Source organism: Macaca mulatta, chromosome 13, assembly GCF_049350105.2.
Source record: "Macaca mulatta isolate MMU2019108-1 chromosome 13, T2T-MMU8v2.0, whole genome shotgun sequence".
Lineage (NCBI taxonomy): Eukaryota > Metazoa > Chordata > Mammalia > Primates > Cercopithecidae > Macaca > Macaca mulatta.
Genome location: NC_133418.1, coordinates 113,019,528 through 113,039,065, shown reverse-complemented (window position 1 = coordinate 113,039,065; position 19,538 = coordinate 113,019,528). Strand labels below are relative to the sequence as shown.

The 19,538-nt window shown below is 46.3% G+C and overlaps 1 protein-coding gene across 19 annotated transcripts in view; it reads left to right on the top strand.

Moving 5' to 3' along the window:
• The window catches only part of LPIN1 (lipin 1), a 143,265-nt gene that overhangs the window by 119,079 nt on the left and 4,648 nt on the right, over nt 1-19,538 (top strand). For all 19 annotated transcript variants that reach the window (XM_015111738.3, XM_028831962.2, XM_015111731.3 and 16 more), the window contains 5 exons: nt 1,282-1,430; nt 1,944-2,030; nt 12,219-12,371; nt 16,312-16,426; nt 17,231-17,334. In XM_015111738.3, the coding sequence (XP_014967224.3) occupies nt 1,282-1,430; nt 1,944-2,030; nt 12,219-12,371; nt 16,312-16,426; nt 17,231-17,334 (608 nt within the window). The remainder of the gene's footprint in view (nt 1-1,281; nt 1,431-1,943; nt 2,031-12,218; nt 12,372-16,311; nt 16,427-17,230; nt 17,335-19,538) is intronic.

Sequence of the window (19,538 nt, the reverse complement as noted above, 5' to 3'; positions counted from 1 at the left end):
CCCCTTGTCACCTTTCATCCCAGCGGGCCTGCAGTCCCTCAACTGGGTGCCTGTTGTTTCCACCCCAACTCCAGCACTATCCAGCCTGGGACCCCAATATGACCTTCCCTTTTGTCTTCTTCTTTTGCTGGCCTTCCTTAGGAGGAAGGCAGCCTGGCAGAGCTAATTCATCCTGAGGTGTCAATCATGGATAGACTTGAAAATCACTCAAGGGTGTTTTTGCTTCAAGAGAGAGATGTTTGTTAACTCAAATGCATCTCTTCCGTTGGTGGAAATCAAGCAGTTCTGATAGAATTTAGAGAATTTCAGGTAACCAGGGGCATCACCTGGTCATGGTGTCCTTTTATTTTTCCATGTGTGAGACCAGTTTTAATTAAAAGCCCTTTCTTGGATCCCATTGGTCATGGCCAGTGGGCGCCTATCCTTGTGTTTTTTGTGAATCAAGTCTTTTGCATTTCTCCTGAGTTAGTGGGGAGCCTGGCTCAGGGGTGAGGGTGTTTACTAGGAAAAGATAAGGAACAGGCCCAGACACCCACTCAGGCCATGTGTGGGACCCTGCAGCCTGAGAGTCTCTGTGTGACTCACGGCTCCCACTGGTGACACTGGGGACACCTGCAGTCAGGCAACCTGGGGGTTTGAATGGCAGGAGTCTGAATGCACCAGGAGTCCTGGCACAGAGACTCAAAACTGCTCAAAAGTCACTTTGCATTTTGAATTTGGTGTGATTTCTTTGGGTCTAGACTATATTCTTCTGGATATGAGGCATGACTGATAACCGATACTTCTCTTTTTCCAGTTTGTGTCAATATAATAATAACAACTTAAAAACATGGTTATGTAGGGTAATGTATTTTCACACTTGGCTTAAATTTGTCTCCCTGAATCATGGCCTTCCTATTTAGTCATGGAGTGGTAAGTGTATCCTATTCCAAAATTGTGATTTATTATGCTGGATAGCCCCGTCATTGAATCCTGGCTAATGACTCTAATCTGAAAATACTGGGTCAAATTAGCATTATCCTGGGAAGTAAAACAACTCTGTAGCAAGTAGGCACATTGCGTTACAAGGGGGCCTGAGAGAGCTGAGGTTTCGTTTTGCCTGTCCAACCCCAGAAAGAACCAGAACAAGGAAGGGTGGGGGAAAGAAAGAATTATACAAGGGCCCAGGACAGCCCCTTGTTTTTAAAGCCAAATGCTGCTTCTCATGGAACAGAATCCAAATGCCCATCCATCAGGGCCTTTCACTCAAGCAGACAAATATTAATGGTTCATGTTCTTCAGAAAAGCTTGAAGTTGAAGAATGGCCCCAACGACGTGGTTTTCAGTGTCACCACGCAGTACCAAGGCACCTGCCGCTGTGAGGGCACCATCTATCTGTGGAACTGGGATGATAAAGTCATCATTTCCGATATTGACGGGACGATCACCAGGTAGGTCCTGCTGACTTGGGGGCCATGGTAGATTTCTTTGCTTCGCCGTGTGGTCTCTGGGCCTGGTGTTGGCACCTCCGCTCCCCTCATGGGACTTGCACGGTTCGAATTCTGGTGCAGTTGGAGTTACTTAGTTTCAGCTCCTTGGTGTCAATCATTGTGTTTAGGGCTGGGTTGTTTCCCTCTAGGGTATTATCTCTCCGACTTGGTTGCTTTTGTGGGGGCTTCTCAAGAGCGTCTTTTCAGAATGGCCTTTTCCTTTGATTCAGCAAGCCAGGCACCTCGATGCATGATCAGACTGGAGGCGTCCTTCCGTGGATTGCCATGTCCCTCCGTCAGCATCGACTTTGATGACTTGAGCCTTGGGCTTTCTATCCAGAAAGAAAGTTGTGGGTCTTGTTTGTGTGTGTGTGTGTGTGTGTGTGTGTGTGTTTTTTTTTTAATGAGGCATGAATGGTGCAATGAATCTGAATGGGCATTTTACTTTATTTTTCTCTTTTTCTCTTCATTTAGATCAGATACTCTTGGCCACATTTTGCCCACCCTTGGGAAGGATTGGACCCACCAGGGCATTGCTAAGCTGTACCATAAAGTGAGCCAGTGAGTACAGAGTGCCTGTTTCCGCCTCCTGCAAATGTTGGTTGTGTGCACCACACTCTGCATATGGAATCTTTCCTGCCCTAGCACGGGGTGACTTGTAGAGAGGGCTGCACCTCAACCAGGGAGGGGCAGTGGGGGTCAGGGGTGGCAGTGGAGAGTCCAGAGTGAAAGTGAATCCCAGCAACTCTAAATTTGAATTCAATACCAAGAAACAAGGAGCGAAGTATAGGGGAATCGATTACTAGGAGAACACAGATGGTGGCAGCGTTAGGGGTGAGATTGAGGTTTGGGGTGAATTGCCCTCTAAAAAGGTTATCCCGGTCTGTGCGCCTCTAAAAAAATTGAGGTAGGGGTGAATTGCCCTCTAAAAAGGTTATCCCAGTCTGTGCGCCTGTAGATCCCAGTCTGCTCATCCTGAGGGATGGCAGAGGTAGCCAGATGAAGAAATAGGAGCTTATATATTATATATGCCAAGTGATTTTCTGTAGGCTAAAAAGTTGCAGTTTCCAGGCAAGTTTTGTCGGCATTGCAGGCCCTGCGAGCCAACCAGCAGCGTACATAGTGTCCACCTGGTCTGTGGAGTGCTCCAACAAGCGGCCCAAAACAGAACAGTGCCCACCGTGGGGCCCTCAGCCCCAGACATCAGGTGGGAGATAGGTTCTCCGGCTGCTGTTCTGTGCTGGGTACATGGGTTACTTCACTTAAATCTTACAGCGATTCTGAAAAGCACATAATACCATTTCTGTGTTTAGATGAGTGAGATTAATGAGGAGAACTAACGTGATTTATCCAAATTCCCATTGCTCTCGTGTGGCTCCAGGGTTCAGAGCCCTGCAGGGATTCTCCACGTCCCCCCGAAACGCCCCCATTCTAGCTTGCCGGGCCCAAGCCTCTCTCCCACTCAGTCATGCCTTCTCCAGCCTTTTGTGGCCTCAAGTCTCCCATGCGAGCGAAATCTCCCCCTCCACAGCATTCTGTTCACCAGCCAGTTAGGGCTGGAAGGTACCTCTGCCTGAATCAGGACAGTGCTGACTCTCCGTGGGTGAGGAGGGTGAGCGAGTTACATTCACATGTAGTGAGTGTCAAGATGGAAATCCCAGGCCTGTGGTTCCCAACCTTGTTTGCTCATCTCTAGCCCACATTGGTGATGGTAGGGAATGGGCCACCATCCAGAGCTGTTTCTAGAACTCTGTGAACACAGATGAATGAACTGTATTTCCCTGCCCTGCATCCATTCATCCGTCCAGCATTCCTTGAGGGCCTGTTAGTGCCTCATCCTAGGGCACGTGCCTGGGATTGCCATGAACTAGGTAAGTCTCTGACCTGGGACTTTATGATCCGGTAGAAAAATGGTAGCTTGGAGAGAGAACCTTATATCCTGGTGGGATTAAAAGCTTCAGATTTTGTCGGGCACATGCCTGTAGTCCCAGCTACTTGGGAGGCTGAGGTGGGAGGATTGCTTGAACCCAGGAGTTCAAATCCAGCCTGGGCAACATAGTGAGACCCCCCATCTCGCTAAAAAAATAAATATATACATTTAAAAAGCTTCAGATGTCATCTTAGATGCCCAGGCTCATTGGTTTGACTTTACTTTTCTAGATTTCATCTTTAAAAATTATTCATACAAAAGTTATACATACTTCTTAAGACATAAATATATTAATAGAAGAGGCCAAGATTATAGAAACTTTAAAGTACAGAGGTTGTATCACCCTCCTCTCTGCCTTGCTCCAAGCTATTCCCTTCCTTAAAAGTAGAACTACTATGAACAGTTTGGTTCTATCTTGCTGAACTTAAAAAATTTGGGCTGGGCACGGTGGCTCACACCTGTAATCCCAGCACTTTGGGAGGCTGAGACGGGTGGATCACGAGGTCAGGAGATTGAGACCATCCTGGCTAACATGGTGAAACCCCGTCTCTACTAAAAATACAAAAAATTAGCCGGGCGTGGTGGCGGGTGCCTGTAGTCCCAGCTACTCAGGAGGCTGAGGCAGGAGAATGGCGTGAACCCGGGAGGCGGAGCTTGCAGTGAGCCGAGATCATGCCACTGCACTCCAGCCTGGGTGACGGAGAGACTCCATCTCAAAAAAAAAAAAAAAAAAAATTAACATTCCCACACATATACACTCACATTATTTAATTATTCATCATATCTTTTTGTTTCATTTGATGTAATATTTACCTTACTCTTTTGGCTGCTGGGCAGAACCCTGTCGTCTAGATATACCATACTTTCTTAAACTCGCCGTCTATTGATGAATGTGTAGGTAGTTGCCACTTTTTTCCCTCTTGCCAACAGCGATGCAGTAAGCATTCACATGCAATGCTTATGATATATAATGCATGTATAAATAAATAAAGAAGGCATGTACACTTAGGGAAGTCCTGCTGTAAAGTAGATTCCCAGGAGTAGAATTGCTGGGTCAAAGGATGAGCACATTTAAAGATTTGATCAATATTGCCAAATTGCCCTCTAGAAAGGTTATCCCAGTCTGTGCGCCTGTAGACGGCGTACGTGCAGCGTCCCCTCCCTGCAGCCTCACCATGGGCTGACCTTTCATTTAGAAGGATTAATCTACTCATGAGCTGCCTTGACTTGTGTGACACTGAAAATTGCATCTATTTTTAGTTGAAAGAAAGAAACCCTCATGGGTCAGGATATTGAGTAGTGCACAGCCTGATTCATTTGGTTTTTGGAACATAAATCTATTTCCGTCCTTACCGTAACATTAAACAAGCACTGTTGCTTTTTAATGTTTTTTTTTTTTTTTGGGTCTTGATTTGTCTCTTGGATTTTCTCAGAAGAGAGATCTTCTTGAAAAATAAAGCTGTGTGACTTACTGAAGAACCCCTGACCATTCTTTGACTGGTTGGTTTAGAATGAGTGAAACCTGTTTGTCTGGACCCGCAGATACTGCTGTACACTTCCTGTGCTATCACTTTGGTTGAAAGGCCGGAGCATGATGTCACGTGGAGACCCAACAGTTGCCTGCTCATTGAGTTGGATGTGTGTGTTGTCCGGGGCACCCAGTCAGGCCTGTGTGATTCGCAGGATGGCCAGGGCTTCTGAAAACCCATCTTCAGGGCAGCTTGGCCACGACCTTCAGGGTTCCCTGCTCAGCATCGTAGGAGGAGGTACCAGCTCCTTGGTGTGGCATTTGAAACCTGGCACTTTCAGGTCCCAGCCTTCTGCCAAGCCCTTATTTTCAGCTGCTGTTTCTCAGCCCTTCCTGCTGTAATCCAGAGACTCTGTTCCTCCTCTGCACTCCGTCCCCATCTTCCTGCCTTTGCTATGTGGTGGCCTCAGCTTGACATGGCTTCCCCTCTGATTTTTGCCTCTCAATATTTTTGCAGTCTTTAATGCCTGGCTCAGATGCCACAGTCCTGAGGCCACAATCGGTGACCCTAGTCAGCTCTGGCCTCTTCCCTGTCCCTGGACTTGCTGGATTCTATGTGGATACCGGAGGGCTTGGGCCTGGCTTGTTGGCCTTGGTCCCCATCATGGAGGACAGGCTGGACACGATGGCAGCCCCTGGAGCCGACCACTGAGGAAAGTAATTCCTATCCTGGCAGCCTCTCTCAGCCTTCCTCACATGATGGCCTTAGCAGCCACCGCTGGGAGACCCGTCAGGCTAAGAATTGACCAAGGCTGTGGCCCGCTGTTCTAATGACTGCCATCATTCTTTTGAATCTGTATTGTGATTTCTAGAGAAACAGAGAAATGGTTCTCATACTGGGTACCAGGAAAAAGATGCCATTTACATGAGGGTTTGTGAACTTTTTCCTGACATTGCTTCCCTTGAATTTGGGTATGACTTACATTTTATGCACTGTCGTATTTGTCTAATGAAAAAACCAGTCTTCAGCTGGGCACAGTGACCCACACGAATAATCCCAGCACTTTGGGAGTCCGAGGCAGGTGGATCACTTGAGGTCAGGAGTTTGAGACCAGCCTGGCCAACATGCTGAAACCCCATCTCTACTAAAAGTACAAAAATTAGCCGAATGTGTTGGTGGGCGCCTGTAATCCCAGCTACTTGGGAGGCTGAGGCAGGAGAATTGCTTGAACCCTGGAGGTGGAGGTTGCAGTGAGCTGAGATCGCACTATTGTACTCCAGCCTGGGCGACAGAGCAAGACACCATCTAAAAAAAAAAAAAAGAGAGAGAGAGAGAGAGAGAGAAGCCAGTCTTGCAGTTAACCACTTGCCTGAAACAACAGCAAATAAGGACAATTTTGTTTTCTGCTGAAGTTAATTACTTGTTTGGATCCAGTCAGCCCATGAGAAATGATCCATAAGGCTAATTGTCACCTTGTTCATAGAGAGGGTATAAAGCTGGCTTGAGTATTGATGAAACAGAATAAATACAAATGGGAGATACAGGAACCGCTTTCAGATTCAGGTGTACTCAAAAGTAGAAGGAAAGTCAAGAAGGACTGTTGCCTAAAAGATCTAAATCATTGAGCTAATGTGTCCTTTGGGGCCTAAATTTGGGCAATAATTGTTTGAATTTTTGACCTTATTTCATACATGCTTTTATATTCATGTAACCAGAAGCCAGTGTTTTTATGACTTAGGGAAAAGAACACTTACCGTGTTTCTCCAGGTTCGTTAGCTCTGCTGGGGCCTAGGTGTGTGGTGTCCCAAGCCAGTGGACTGAAAATGAGAGGCATCTGTAGCAGACTTGTTAGGGTCTTTTTTTTTTTTGAGATGGAGTTTGGCTCTTGTCACCCAGGCTGCAGTGCAATGGTATGATCTTGGCTCACTGCAACCTCCGCCTCCCAGGTTCAGGCAATTCTCCTGCCTCAGCCTCCCAAGTAGCGGGGATTATAGGCACATGCCACCATGCCCGGCTAATTTTGTATTTTTAGTAGAGACAGAGTTTCACCATGTTGGCCAGGCTGGTTTCCAATGCCTGACCTTAGGTGATCTGCCCACCTCAGCCTCCCAAAGCGCGGGGATTACAGGCATGAACCACTGCGCCCGGCCTAGATCTTTTTTCTTTTCCTGCCTGCAGCAGTTCTTTCTTTCATGTCAGCACTTCTTTGTTTATTGCAGTCATTGCTCTCTGCCAGTAAGAGATATGATGATGTGGTACATAGAAGGTCTGATTGGGAGTCGGGCCGGGATCCCAGAGGCGGCAGCCATTAGCTCACACTGGGCCCTGGGACCGAGTACCTACTCTGAGCTTTGGTTTCCTCTTCTGTAAAATGAGAAGGTTAGGCTAGATGACCCCTGAGGTCACTGCTAACCTGGGAATGCTCTGCTCCTGGCTGTGTGGATTGCACAAGAGTGGTGTTTTGCTTTTCCAAGCCAAACCTCAGCCCAAACTCAGAGGGATCCGCTAGACTCTGGTTGCACCAGGAGCTGTCCTAAGTGCCGTCGGGGGTGCTGGGCAGTCTCTCCCTTCAAGAAGCTTGTGGTAATGTGGGAGGAGACACTTAGGGCTCCCTGTAATAAGGCAGTGAGGGGCAGATCGAGCGAGGAAGATGCTGGTTTTTGTTGGACATATGTCAAGGAGAAGTTAATTTTGATTGACCAGAGGTGTCAGAGGAGGACCCTGTGAGAAGGTGGCACTCAGCTGAGTCTCCCTGGAGGAGCAGGGTTTCAAAGGAGAGGAAAGCTCCCCACAGGTGGAAGTAGGAGCGAGAGGGGAGGCTGGGAGATGAGCAGGTGCTGGGTGGGCTCACTGAAAGGGAGGCTCCGGTGCAGACGGTGGGGTGGGTAAAAGATGAAGCAGGAGAGTAGGCAGAAACCAGGTTGCAGAGTGCCTGGGAGGTGACTCACCAAGCCTGAGTGGTGCTGGGCCTTCCTTTCTCAAGGTGGCTGGTGACCCTCTCTCCCCTTAGGATGGCACATGGGGCCACAGAGTCATTTTTCTCTACAGCAGTGGCTCTCAACGGATGGACATATGGCAGTGTCCGGGGATGCTTCCGATGGACATAACTGGGGCATGCTGTTGACCCTTAGTGGGTGGACCCAGGGTGGTGCTGCATATCCAATGACGCGGCTTGTGGGGGCCTCGCTCCCCAACAGACACTCCTCCCGTCTCAGATGTCAGTGTTGAGAAACTCCAGTGTAGAAGCTTATCTTGCAAAATGCTCCCAAAGGTAATCTTTCCAAACTATTTAAATCTCCCTGAGTCAGTGTCTTAAGAGGGATGCAGAGATTAGGGCAGAGGAGAAAACTGTTTGCACCAAGCCTGGGCATGGATCCCTCTTTTTTTTTTTTCCCATCTGGTGTTCCAGTTGCTGAGAATGCTAGAGGAACAGGAGTGATGTGTGTGTGTGTATTGCACCTTTATCCACTGGCACTTCCTATCCCTGGATCCCACCTGTCCTGCTGGGTAATTGTTGATTTTCCCCAAGCACTCTCTGCTCCTGTAGGGCAGGGCTGTGCCATGCCCTGTGGGCACCCCAGACCCCACGTGTGGCCTGGCCCAGTGAGTGTGCATTGAAGGGACCGTGGAAGGAGCCTACGGGTTGAGCAGGGACTTCAACTGGTCTGGCCTGTGGGGCATGTCCTGCCACTGGTTGCCCTCCCGAGTAAGGGGTCTTCCCTGTGAGGGGCACCATGGAGACTTAGTGCTGCCTGAGCATTTGATGGGAGCACTTGTTGGCACTGCAGACAGCTTTTGTTGAAGGCGGGAGGGAAGGCTCTTCCACCAGCAAGCATTTTCCCCATTAGGTCACTCTCGAGCTGGCTTTCCAGCTAAGTTTAGTCAGGTAAGAATGCTGACACGCTGACAGTAACTCAGTGGCATGGCCCAACTGTGAAATATATTTGACAATCCAGTTTTGTGTAGATTAGCATCTTAGATCTCTGCAGGTGGCAGCTTTTAGGACTTTGATGTGAAGAGTTATACATGGAAATAGTGATTTCTTTTTAAAGGTTGTATTAATTAGATGGCTAAAATGCAAAGATATTTAGAAATTAATAAGATTGACCGGGTGCGGAGGCTTACGTTTGTAGTCCCAGCACTTTGGGAGGCCAAGGTGGGCAGATCACGAGGTCAAGAGATTGATACCATCCTGGCCGATATGGTGAAACCCCGTCTCTACTAAAAATACAAAAAATTAGCCAGGTGTGGTGTTGCATGCCTGTAGTCCCAGCTACTCAGGAGGCTGAGACAGGAGAATCGCTTGAATCTGGGAGGCGGGGGTAGCAGTGAGCTGAGATCGTGCCACTATACTCCAGCCTGGTGACAGAGCGAGACTCTGTCTCAAAAAAGAGAGAGAGAGAGAAAGAAAAGAAATTAAAAAGACTGTAATTTTCAGATGCATCCCTGTATTCCAGATAAGCTGTTATGTCTAGATTCTTTTTGTCTTAAAACTTTCCTGTTTCTTAGTTTTAAAGAACATATTATTGAGCAGTTTTTGAAACAAGTCCATTGGCCATTATAAAATATTTATGGTAGAGCAATACGTTGGATAGGAAGCGGGTAGTTTATTCACTCATTCAGCAAATATTCACTAAGTGTCTGCTACAAGTCAAGCACTGTTTTTGGTACTGGGGTTGTAGCAAAAAATGGGACAAAGTCCCTGTCCTCATGGAGTTTATGGATGAATGAGAGATACAGTTGAATAAGGGACTGTAACGTCGTATTAGTGATCAGTGCTAGGAGGAGAGGGAAGGCAGAGCGAGGGCCAGTGCCTGGGTGAGGAGTGAGGGGGTGTGTGTTTCATCGTGTAGGGGAGGTCAAGGGAAGGGCCCTCTGGAGAGGCGAGATCCAGCGGAGACCTAGATGAGGTGAGGGTGTGAGCAGTCCCTGCAGACCGGGGGAAAGGTGTTCCAGGCAGGAGGAACGGCATAGGCAGGTGCCGGCACAGATGAGCGTGGCGAGTTGGAGGAAGGATGGGAACACCTGTGTGGTTTGCCAGGAATGAGGAGTTGGAAGTCATTGCAGATGGGGTTGGGGTTGGAGAGAAAGGTGGGGGCCAGGTCTTCTTGGTCTTACAGGCCACAGTGAAGGGTTTGGACGATGTCTGCGAGAGGTGCAGCCTCGGGAGGGTTCTGAGTGTGAGTGGGCTACGCTTTACGTTTTCTTAGAGCACCACGTGGAGTCGGGATAGCAGCAGGGGAGTCATTCAAGATTGTCGCAGCAACGGAGGCCAGGAGGCTGTGCAGTGTGGGCGTGGTGGGAGCACTGGGTGGTGCTGTGGTTTGGGTGGCCGTCGGCGGTGGAGCAGAGAGGACCTGCTGATTGTATGGCATGGGGGCTGAGGGCAAGGAGACACCAGTGGGGCCCCTGAGGGTTTGACGTCACCGCTGGCTTAGGAGAGTGCCACTTGCCACTTGCTACTTGCCACGCGGGCTCCTGAGGAGTCTCGGGGTGAGTTGGGGAGGAGCCGCCGTGGTGTGTGGTTTTGGAGGCACCCATTTTGGAGTATGATGAGTACTATGGGGTCCACAGTGAGCCTGTACTGCACAGTGGGCATAATGTGGAGTTCATAGTAGCTGCAGCTTGGGAGAGGGGTCTGGACGGGGTCCATGCGTTTGGGAGATATCAGTGTATAGATAGTGTTTAAAAATTTTTGAATAATATATTTTACTTAATCCAACATATTCAAAATGATATCACTTAGATATATAATCAATATGAAAACGATTAATGAAATATATCATACCTTCTTTTTTTTATAATAGACTTTGAAACTTGATACCAAGTTTTTATACTTAGAGCACATTTCATTCTAGACACTAAATTTTTGATGGTTAAAAAAAAGTGAAATGGGGCCGGGCTCAGTGGCTCATGCCTGTAATCCCAGCATTTTGGGAGGCCAAGGCAGGTGGATCACCTGAGGTCAGGAGTTTGGGACCACCCTGGCCAACATGGTGAAACTCGCTCCCTACAAAAAATACAAAAATTAGCCGGGCGTGGTGGTGCACGCCTGCAATCCCAGCTACTTGGGAGGCTGAGGCAGGAGAATTGCTTGAACCTGGGAGACAGAGGTTGCAGTGAGCCAAGATTGCGCCACTGCTCTCCAGCTTGGGGGACAGAGCAAGGCTCTCTCAAAAAAAAAAAAAAAAAAAAAAAAAAAGTGAGATGGAGTCCTGCTAATGCAACAAAGTTGCATTCATTGAATAGTTATGTTGCTTCAGTCTAGACATGGCATTTGGAGCCGTGGAAGTGGGTGAGATCCCCAGATCCTCTAGGGAGTGTAGTGGGTAAGGAGAGATGAGGCCTGAGACCCTGGGCGCTTGTACGTTTTGAGACTTGTAGTGCAGATGGGAGCAGTCGAGCCGCCGTATCTAGGAAGGGGTGGCTGCTGAAGAGGTGAACACCCGGACGCTGTGGAGTCCTGGGGGCTGAGTGACTCAGGTGCTTCTGGAGAAGGAACGAACCCCCGAGGCAGAGGCTACTGGGGAGTCCATTCCTACACGAATTGAGAGTTGATACCTGGGTTTGGCAAGATGGGCATCAAGGTGACCTGTGCAGGGACAGCAAGGAAGGGAACGAGAGAATGAGAGTCTGCTGGGAGTGAGGAGAGGAAGGAAGGTGAAGAAGTGGACTCAATGCGTATGCGTATACTCAGCTTTTTGGAAGAATTTTACTACAAAAGGGAACAGAGAAATGGTATCTTAGCCAGAGAGAGACTAAGGACGTTTTGGCGTGTGTGCGCGCGCACGTGTGTGTGTGTGTGTGTGTGTGTGGTTGTTCTGGCTTGGCTTGTTTTTAGGATGAAATGAGAGATTGCAGAATATTTATGTGCTGATGTGAATTACCCAAAAGAGAGGAGGAATTTAATGGGGTGTGTGTAGGAGCGAATGAAGCAAATGCTGGAGCAAAGTGTGTGAATTGGCAGGTGGCTGTGGACTTGTCGCAGGGGCTGTAGCCAAGAGCTGGGACCAGGGGGAGTACGAAGGGCTCAGGCACAGGCAGGTGAACCAGTTTCATCCATCTGAACCTCAGTTTCCATAGCAGTAAAACCAGGGGAAAATACTCATCCAGCCATGTTCTCCTGAGGATTAAACAAAGTGGGGAATGCAAAAGTGCTTAGTGAATTACAGTGAAATGTATTTAAGCTTATTTCTCAATTGCAAGCAAGATTTTGTAGAATGTGGACTTTTGTATGTGGGGGAACTTGAAACAGTGCCATTCTTCAGAACAGATCTGGATCAGGATTTGTGAATGCAAAAAGTTTCCATTTTCTGATGCCATGAAATATGAATGTTTTATGTCTTTCAGGAACGGATATAAATTTCTCTACTGCTCTGCCCGTGCCATCGGGATGGCGGACATGACGCGGGGCTACCTGCACTGGGTCAACGAGAGGGGCACGGTGCTGCCCCAGGGGCCCCTGCTGCTGAGTCCCAGCAGCCTCTTCTCTGCCCTGCACAGGTACCAGGCCTGCTCCCTACACCTACATCTGTGGGGCTGTTCAGACCCTCTCTCTTCCTAACTGCAATTTTTGTAAGAATAGCTTCCTCACTGGTCTTCTCCAACCAATATCCATGCTCCGTAGCTGGCACCAGGAAAATCATTCCAAACACAGGTCCACATCTGCATTGGCTCCTCACGGCTTTCAGGCCAAGTCCAGACTCAGGAGCTTGGCGCCTGGTGGCTCCTCATGGCCCGTGCCTCCCCTCCTCTCGTCTCTACATCTCAGTCTGTGTCTCCCAGACAATTGTCTCTGCTTGGAGCCTTTGCACGTGCTGTTCCCCTCTTTCTGGGTCACTCTCCTGCTCCATCTCTTCTTGAGTAGCCTGGCTGAATCTTAATGTCCCTTGGACAATGAGCCTCTATCTCATCTCCTTAGGGATCCTTAAGTGGCCCGTCTACCAACCACCATCATCCACCTGGCTTTTGCCACCCATCATACTTGTTATTTTCTGTCTTAGAGTTCTGGGAGCACTGCTCGTTTTAAGGGTCCTCTAACAGACCACTAGCCAATTTCTGATTGCCTTCCTCCCTTCATCTACTGGACTGTATCAAGGTAGCTAAGCGAGACTAACTCTGGCCCCATGGAATTGGAGGAAGAAAACACTGGATGTCCCTGTAGTTGGAGGAAGGAAACCCTGGATGTCCCTGTAGTTGGAGGCCCAGGGCAATTTACTAGACACCTCTCAAAGCAAAATCTATTGTGGTCAACCGTGGGACGTTGGGCCCTGCTGAAGGCTGATTGTAACTATCATAGACTTGGTCTTTATGAATGTCATTGGTGTGATTCTGCCTGAATTTGAAGACCACATGAACTGTTTGCTGCTGCTAATCATGCAAACAATGGAAGAATCTAAATGGGCCCCCAATGCCGTGTTGATTCTTGTGTATTTTCCTTTAGCTCTGTAGGTACCTTTTCCATCACGGCGTTGTTTTGTGTAAGCCGTAGTTTTTTCCTATAGTAAAGGATCTCAAATGAAGACACGCACGTTCTAGGGGAGAAAAGTCAGGCACAACCTAGTGTATTTCAAGTCCTCAGAGCTATCGTAACAGCATTGATCTCCATAGAAATCCTGATATTTTAATGAAATTGTGTCCCTAGGCTATGCTGACAATTTGCAACAAGCCATTCATCAGCCTGTGTTAAGTAGTAAGGCTTTGCTAGGCCAAGCAAAAAGTCGACATTGTTACTCTGACATCCTAACGCTATCTATACATTTAAAGTGATCCTTTTCTCATTTTCTTATTTAAATATCATTGTCCAAGGTATATTGCTTTTTCCCTGGAAGGAATTATTTTGAAGACCCTAAATCACATAGTTGGTATGTCCTCTTGGAAGGCCAAAGTGCTCCTGTGGCAAATGGCCACCAGCCTGGTCCTTCCCAGGGCTGCCATTAAGCCACAGCCATTCCATGTGCTAGCTGTCCCGTGGAGTTCTCTAGAATTGCTAGCCAAGTCTGCCCTGACGCAAATGACCTTCCCTTTTTTTTTTTTTTTTTTTTTTAATTTTACTCTAAGTTCTGGGATACATGTGCAGAAAGTGCAGGTTTTTTACATAGGTATACATGTGCCATAGTGGTTTGCTGCACTCCTCAGCCTGTCATCCAGGTTTTAAGCCCCACATGTATTAGGTATTTGTCCTAATGCTCTCCCTCCCCTTGCCCCCTCACCCCCTGATAGGCCCCGGTATGTAATGTTCCCCTCCCTGTGTCCATGTGTTCTCATTGTTCAACTCCCACTTACGAGTGAGAACACGCAGTGTTTGGTTTTCTGTTCCTGTGTTAGTTTGCTGAGAATGATGGCTTCCAGCTTCATCCACGTCCCTGCAAAGGACATGAGCTCATTCTTTTTTATGGCTGCATAGTATTCCGTGGTGTATATGTGACACATTTTCTTTATCCAGTCTATCATTGATGGGCACACAAATGACCTTCCTTAGCACAACTCTTTGACTAGGTGCAGTTGTGATTCTACCGCTAGGTTTTGAATTAGGATGAAGGAGGGGAATATACTGGGTGGATATGCGTGCGGTGCAGTGGGCAGAAAATAGCCCTCAGCACAGGACGGCGATCACTTAGCCTTTGTCAGGAGTGCAGTGGGTATCTTTTCCCAGTTCATAGCTTTTGATGAAAATAAACTTAGTTTTATGTCATTGAGCGTATTGTTTCCTCTGTAGTTGTGCTTTTTGTGTATTACCAAAGTCTTCTCTGACCTGTGGGCATGAAGACAATCCTGTATTTTATCTGAAGGTGTTGCTTTCACATTTGGGTCTATAATCCACTAAGAATGGATTTATTTAGGTAGAATGAAGTGCGGGTGCAATGTAATCTTTTTTTCCTACATGGATATTCATTTGTCCCAGCACCACGTGCTAAAAAGACCGCCCTGTCCTTGCTGCTCCGAGATGCCATTGTGGTCATAAAGCAAGCATCTGTGAATGTGTGGTTCTGTTTTGGGGCTTTCTGTTTTGTTCCACTGGCAAAGGCCTGGACGAATTGGCCAAGGCCATAGTGTCCTGTCTCCCACAGCTCAGAAGCTCCTCACCTTCCCAGCATCGGAAGTGCTAGGCCTGGCTTGCTGCTCGTTTCGTAGCTTCTAGACTCAAATTGCATCAAAACACCCAAGACTCTGTTATGAGTTTGACTGAAATTGCAGCGAATCTGTAGAGCAATTTAGGAAGACTTAATATCTCAAAATTATATCGGATCTTCCAATCCAAGAGTATAGTCTATTTCTTCATTTGTGTAGGTCTTTCCTAATATATTTTAGTAAAGTTTTATAATTTTAGCCATAAAGGTCTGGCACATCTTCTGTTAGGTTTATTTCTAGACATTTTATATTTTAAAATTTAATTTAAAATACCATTTACACAATTACCTTTTCTACTTGTTTCAGATGCATGAAAATGTGATTAGTTTTTGTACATTGATTTTTTTTTTTTGTGCATTGACTTGTTAACCTTATTAGAGCCTTTTTAAATTCTGGTAATTCATGTGTAGGTTCAGCTTTTTAATGTGCATATTTGTTTTTTGTGATGACAATTTTTCCCCCTAATTCTCTCTAATATATATAACTTTTATTTATTTTTCTTACGTTATTGCATTTGATAGGGCAGGCAGTACAGCAGTGAATTGCCATGGTGATACAGACCATCATTATTTCACTGTTAATAAGATGTTCACTCTAGGTTTTTTAGCATTCCCTTCCATTCCTGGTTGGAGTTCTCATCTGGATTAGATGTTAACTTGTATCAAATCCTCTTTTTAAATTTAAATATTTTTAAAAATGAATTTGAAGTTGGGAGGGAACTGGTATCAAATACCCTTTTTGTATCTGTTGAGATGATCATACTTTTCTCTTTTAACCTGATAATGTGTTATATTATATTGATTTTAAATATTAAATTGCTGTTTCATTCCTGGAATAAACCCAGCTTTTATACATTGCTACAATTTGTGCATACACACACACACACACACACACACACACACACACACATATATTTTAGAATTTTTGCACTTATATTCCAAATAAGATTGGTCCATACTTTGCCCATACTTTTCTTTTTTAGGTTTTGTTTTTAAGGTTATGCTAGCCTTATCGAATTAATTTAGAGATGTTCCTTTTTGTTTTTATGCTCTGTCATTCTTTGTTTCCTGGGTGACCAGGAGAACTCTTGGTGAAATGGCTCATCCTTGGTGTTTTCTTTGTAGAAAGACTTGAAAGTATGGGTTTACTTTCCATCTCGTGCTTTTCTGGGATGTCTGAACTGCCTGACACACACTAAACTTTTGAAGATTTGAGTTTTCATAGTGTTGTGGCAGCTTTGTCAGCTAAAAACAGTTTGATGCTAAAGGAAGCTTAGCCTCTCATGTTAATCTATTATTTATTTGTTTAACAGAGAAGTGATTGAAAAGAAGCCAGAAAAGTTTAAAGTCCAGTGTTTGACAGACATCAAAAACCTGTTTTTCCCCAATACAGAACCGTTTTATGCTGCTTTTGGAAACCGACCGGCTGTAAGTAGTAGATTGGGTATGGAAAAACCCTTGAAATGACTGCCTTTTCTGGTTGCTGTCATCTGAAAGCCCTATCCTAGAACTATATGTAGAGTCAGATTCTCATCCCAGAAGCAGTAGGCGGGTGAAGAGCCACTTGCCTACATCTAAAGGGAAGGGGATTACAAATTGTCTTATGGCCTCCAGGGTTCTTTGAAGGTTGGCAGGTGGGTCAAAGCTTGAGATGTGGGACTTAAAACTCCAAATTCCAAATTATTCATTAAAACAGTAAAGCGAGAACATTTAATCGGATTAGGTTCTTTCTACCAGAAGGGAACCGCAAAATTAGTCCTAACCATGATGGCGAATTTAGCATCTCACGTCTAGTGTTGTCTCGTATCATGAAAGAAGCGCTTTGAGATTTTGCACGTATGCCCAAATTTACTAGAAAGCTAAGTATTCTAGAGAATATAGTTGGATACTAACTGCTCCATCGGAAAGTCCTACTTTTGAAAGTTATGGGAGATTTTCATGAAGTAGGAATATGGGTCAGAGAATAACCTGAAGGAATGTTAGAATTGCGCGACGTGATAGGTTGTCTTTTCTTTAACTCAGTCCTTGAACAGATGAGGGAGTTGAGGCCCAGAGAGCAAAACTAATTGAACAGTTTCCCATCAAAGGATATTCTTTCACTGCACCACTTTGAGGTAGAGCTCTGGTTAATGAAAATTTGATATTTCATCAAATCAGAAATACCATGGACTTGTTTTTACAATGAACTCTTTTTTTCTAATGAACACTTTAAATCGCCTTTTCCACATATAGGATGTGTATTCATACAAGCAAGTAGGAGTGTCTTTGAATAGAATATTTACCGTCAACCCTAAAGGAGAGCTGGTACAGGAACATGCGAAGACCAACATCTCATCGTGAGTATTGTACATGTTTTATGTGATTATTATATCAGTACCATTATCTTAAAATGGCGCTTCCCAGTTCGTGGTGTACCTCTTCCCTTTTGCTGCCTGGATGTTAATCTCTAATTCTTATAATGAAGAAGTGTATTTCAACTCCTTGTATTTTGTCCAAAACATAATTTTTAGATAGCTGGAATTGAATCAGATCCCCTCTGGGTCTAAAATTTAAACTCGTGGTTAAATTCTGCTACAGAATGGAATTGAATGAATTTGAAAACTAGTAGTTTAGATTTGCCAAGTTAGGTTTGAAAGCCTAGAATGTGAATGAGAAATGTAACCAAACTGAAATATGTGAAGCTATATTTAAAGATGAGGAACTGTATATCTCTTCACATACCAAATGTTTCTTACCAGAGACATTGCTGTGTAATTGTTAAGAATTCCCCTCATATTTTTTGGTCAAAGCCCAGTTTTCCTGAGTCAGTGGGCTAAATGGGATTCCTCTTTCTAATGAGGCATGCTTGTGTACTTGGAATCACTCTTGACTTTATCCTGTCCCCGTCGGGTTCCTAACTTCTTAGAATGGAGAGCACTTCCTCATTCCACGTTGTTGGGAGGTGGGCCCACTGGGTGACGTCAGCCCAGGCAGACCCTTGTCTTCCTGCCTTGTCCATTTCAGAGACTACACCTCTTCTGGTCTGGTCTGTGCAGACCTGGAAAAGAGCCTCTGGCAGGCCGGGTGCGGTGGCTCACGCCTGTAATCCCAGTACTTTGGGAGGCCGAGGCGGGTGGATCACCTGAGATTGGGAGTTAGAGACCAGCCTCACCAACATGGGGAAACCCTGTCTCTACTAAAAATAGAAAAATTAGCTGGGTATGGTGGTGCATGCCTGTAATCCCAGCTACTCAGGAGGCTGAGGCAGGAGAACTGCTTGAACCTGGGAGGCGGAGGTTGCTGTGAGCCGAGATCGTGCCATCGCACTCCAGCCTGGGCAACAGAGCAAGACTCCATCTCCAAAAGAAAAAAAAAAAAAAAAAAAAAAGCCTCTGGCCTTAGAGACCCCAGAGAGCTCAAGGGGGTCCTCTTTATCTGGAGGAGTTAGACTGGGGGAATTTGGTTCTAGGAGATTCCTATGGATTGGTTTTCTCCGTGTAGCTCCTGTGATTTTAGATAGGTAGAGAGCTAAGTTCCCTCTAGGGCAGATTTTTACTTTCAAGATGGTCCTTACACCAGTTGGATTCTAACTGAGTGTCAGTAGAACTGAGGGCAGTTCTAGACTAACAGGAGTCCTGGGGCTGCCCCACAAGACTCCTCCAACCCTACAGTCATGCCAGTACCCAAGCAGTCCTCAAGGTTTGTACAGAGAGGGGAGGATGGAGCCAAGGCCCTGTTCCCTCCTGTAGAAAGCGAGTCAGTGTCAGGCTGCTTCCTGATTGGCAGAAAAACAGGAGGAACTTGATTTCTTTCTTAACCCTTCCTTGCAGTTTCTGCTGCCTCCTCTATTCTAAGTGGCTGACTGTGACAATGTCTCGTTCTTGCTCCCCCCTCATTCCCCAGGCTGGAGAGGACCTAGTGGGTTTCTGTGTTAGTCTGTTTTCAGGCTGCTAATAAAGACACGGACCCAAGGCTGGGTAATTTATACAGGAAAAAGGATTTAGGCCAGGCACGGTAGCTCACGCCTATAATCCCAGCACTTTGGGAGGCTGAGGCAGGTGGATCACCTGAGGTCAGGAGCTGAGGACCAGCATGACCAACACGGTGAAACCCCATCTCTACTAGAAATACAAAAAAAAAAAAAAAAAAAAAAATTAGCCGGACATGGCAGCTTGCACCTGTAATCCCAGCTACTTGGGAGGCGAAGGCAGGAGAATCACTTGAACCCAGGAGGCGGAGGTTGCAGTGAGCCAAGATCGCGTTACTGCCCTCCAGCCTGGGTGACAGAGTGAGACTCCATCTAAAAAAAAAAAAAATGGGGAGGCCTCACCATCGTGGTCAAAGGCAAGGAGGATCAAGTCATGTCTTACATGGATGGCAGCAAGCAGAAGGAGAGCTCGTGCAGGGAAACTCCCCCTTATAAAACCATCAGATCTCATGCGACTTATTCACTATCACGGGAACAGCATGGGAAAGACCTGCCTCCATGATTCAGTTAGTCCCTCCCACAACATGTGGGAATTTAAGATGAGATTTGGGTGGGGACACAGCCAAACATATC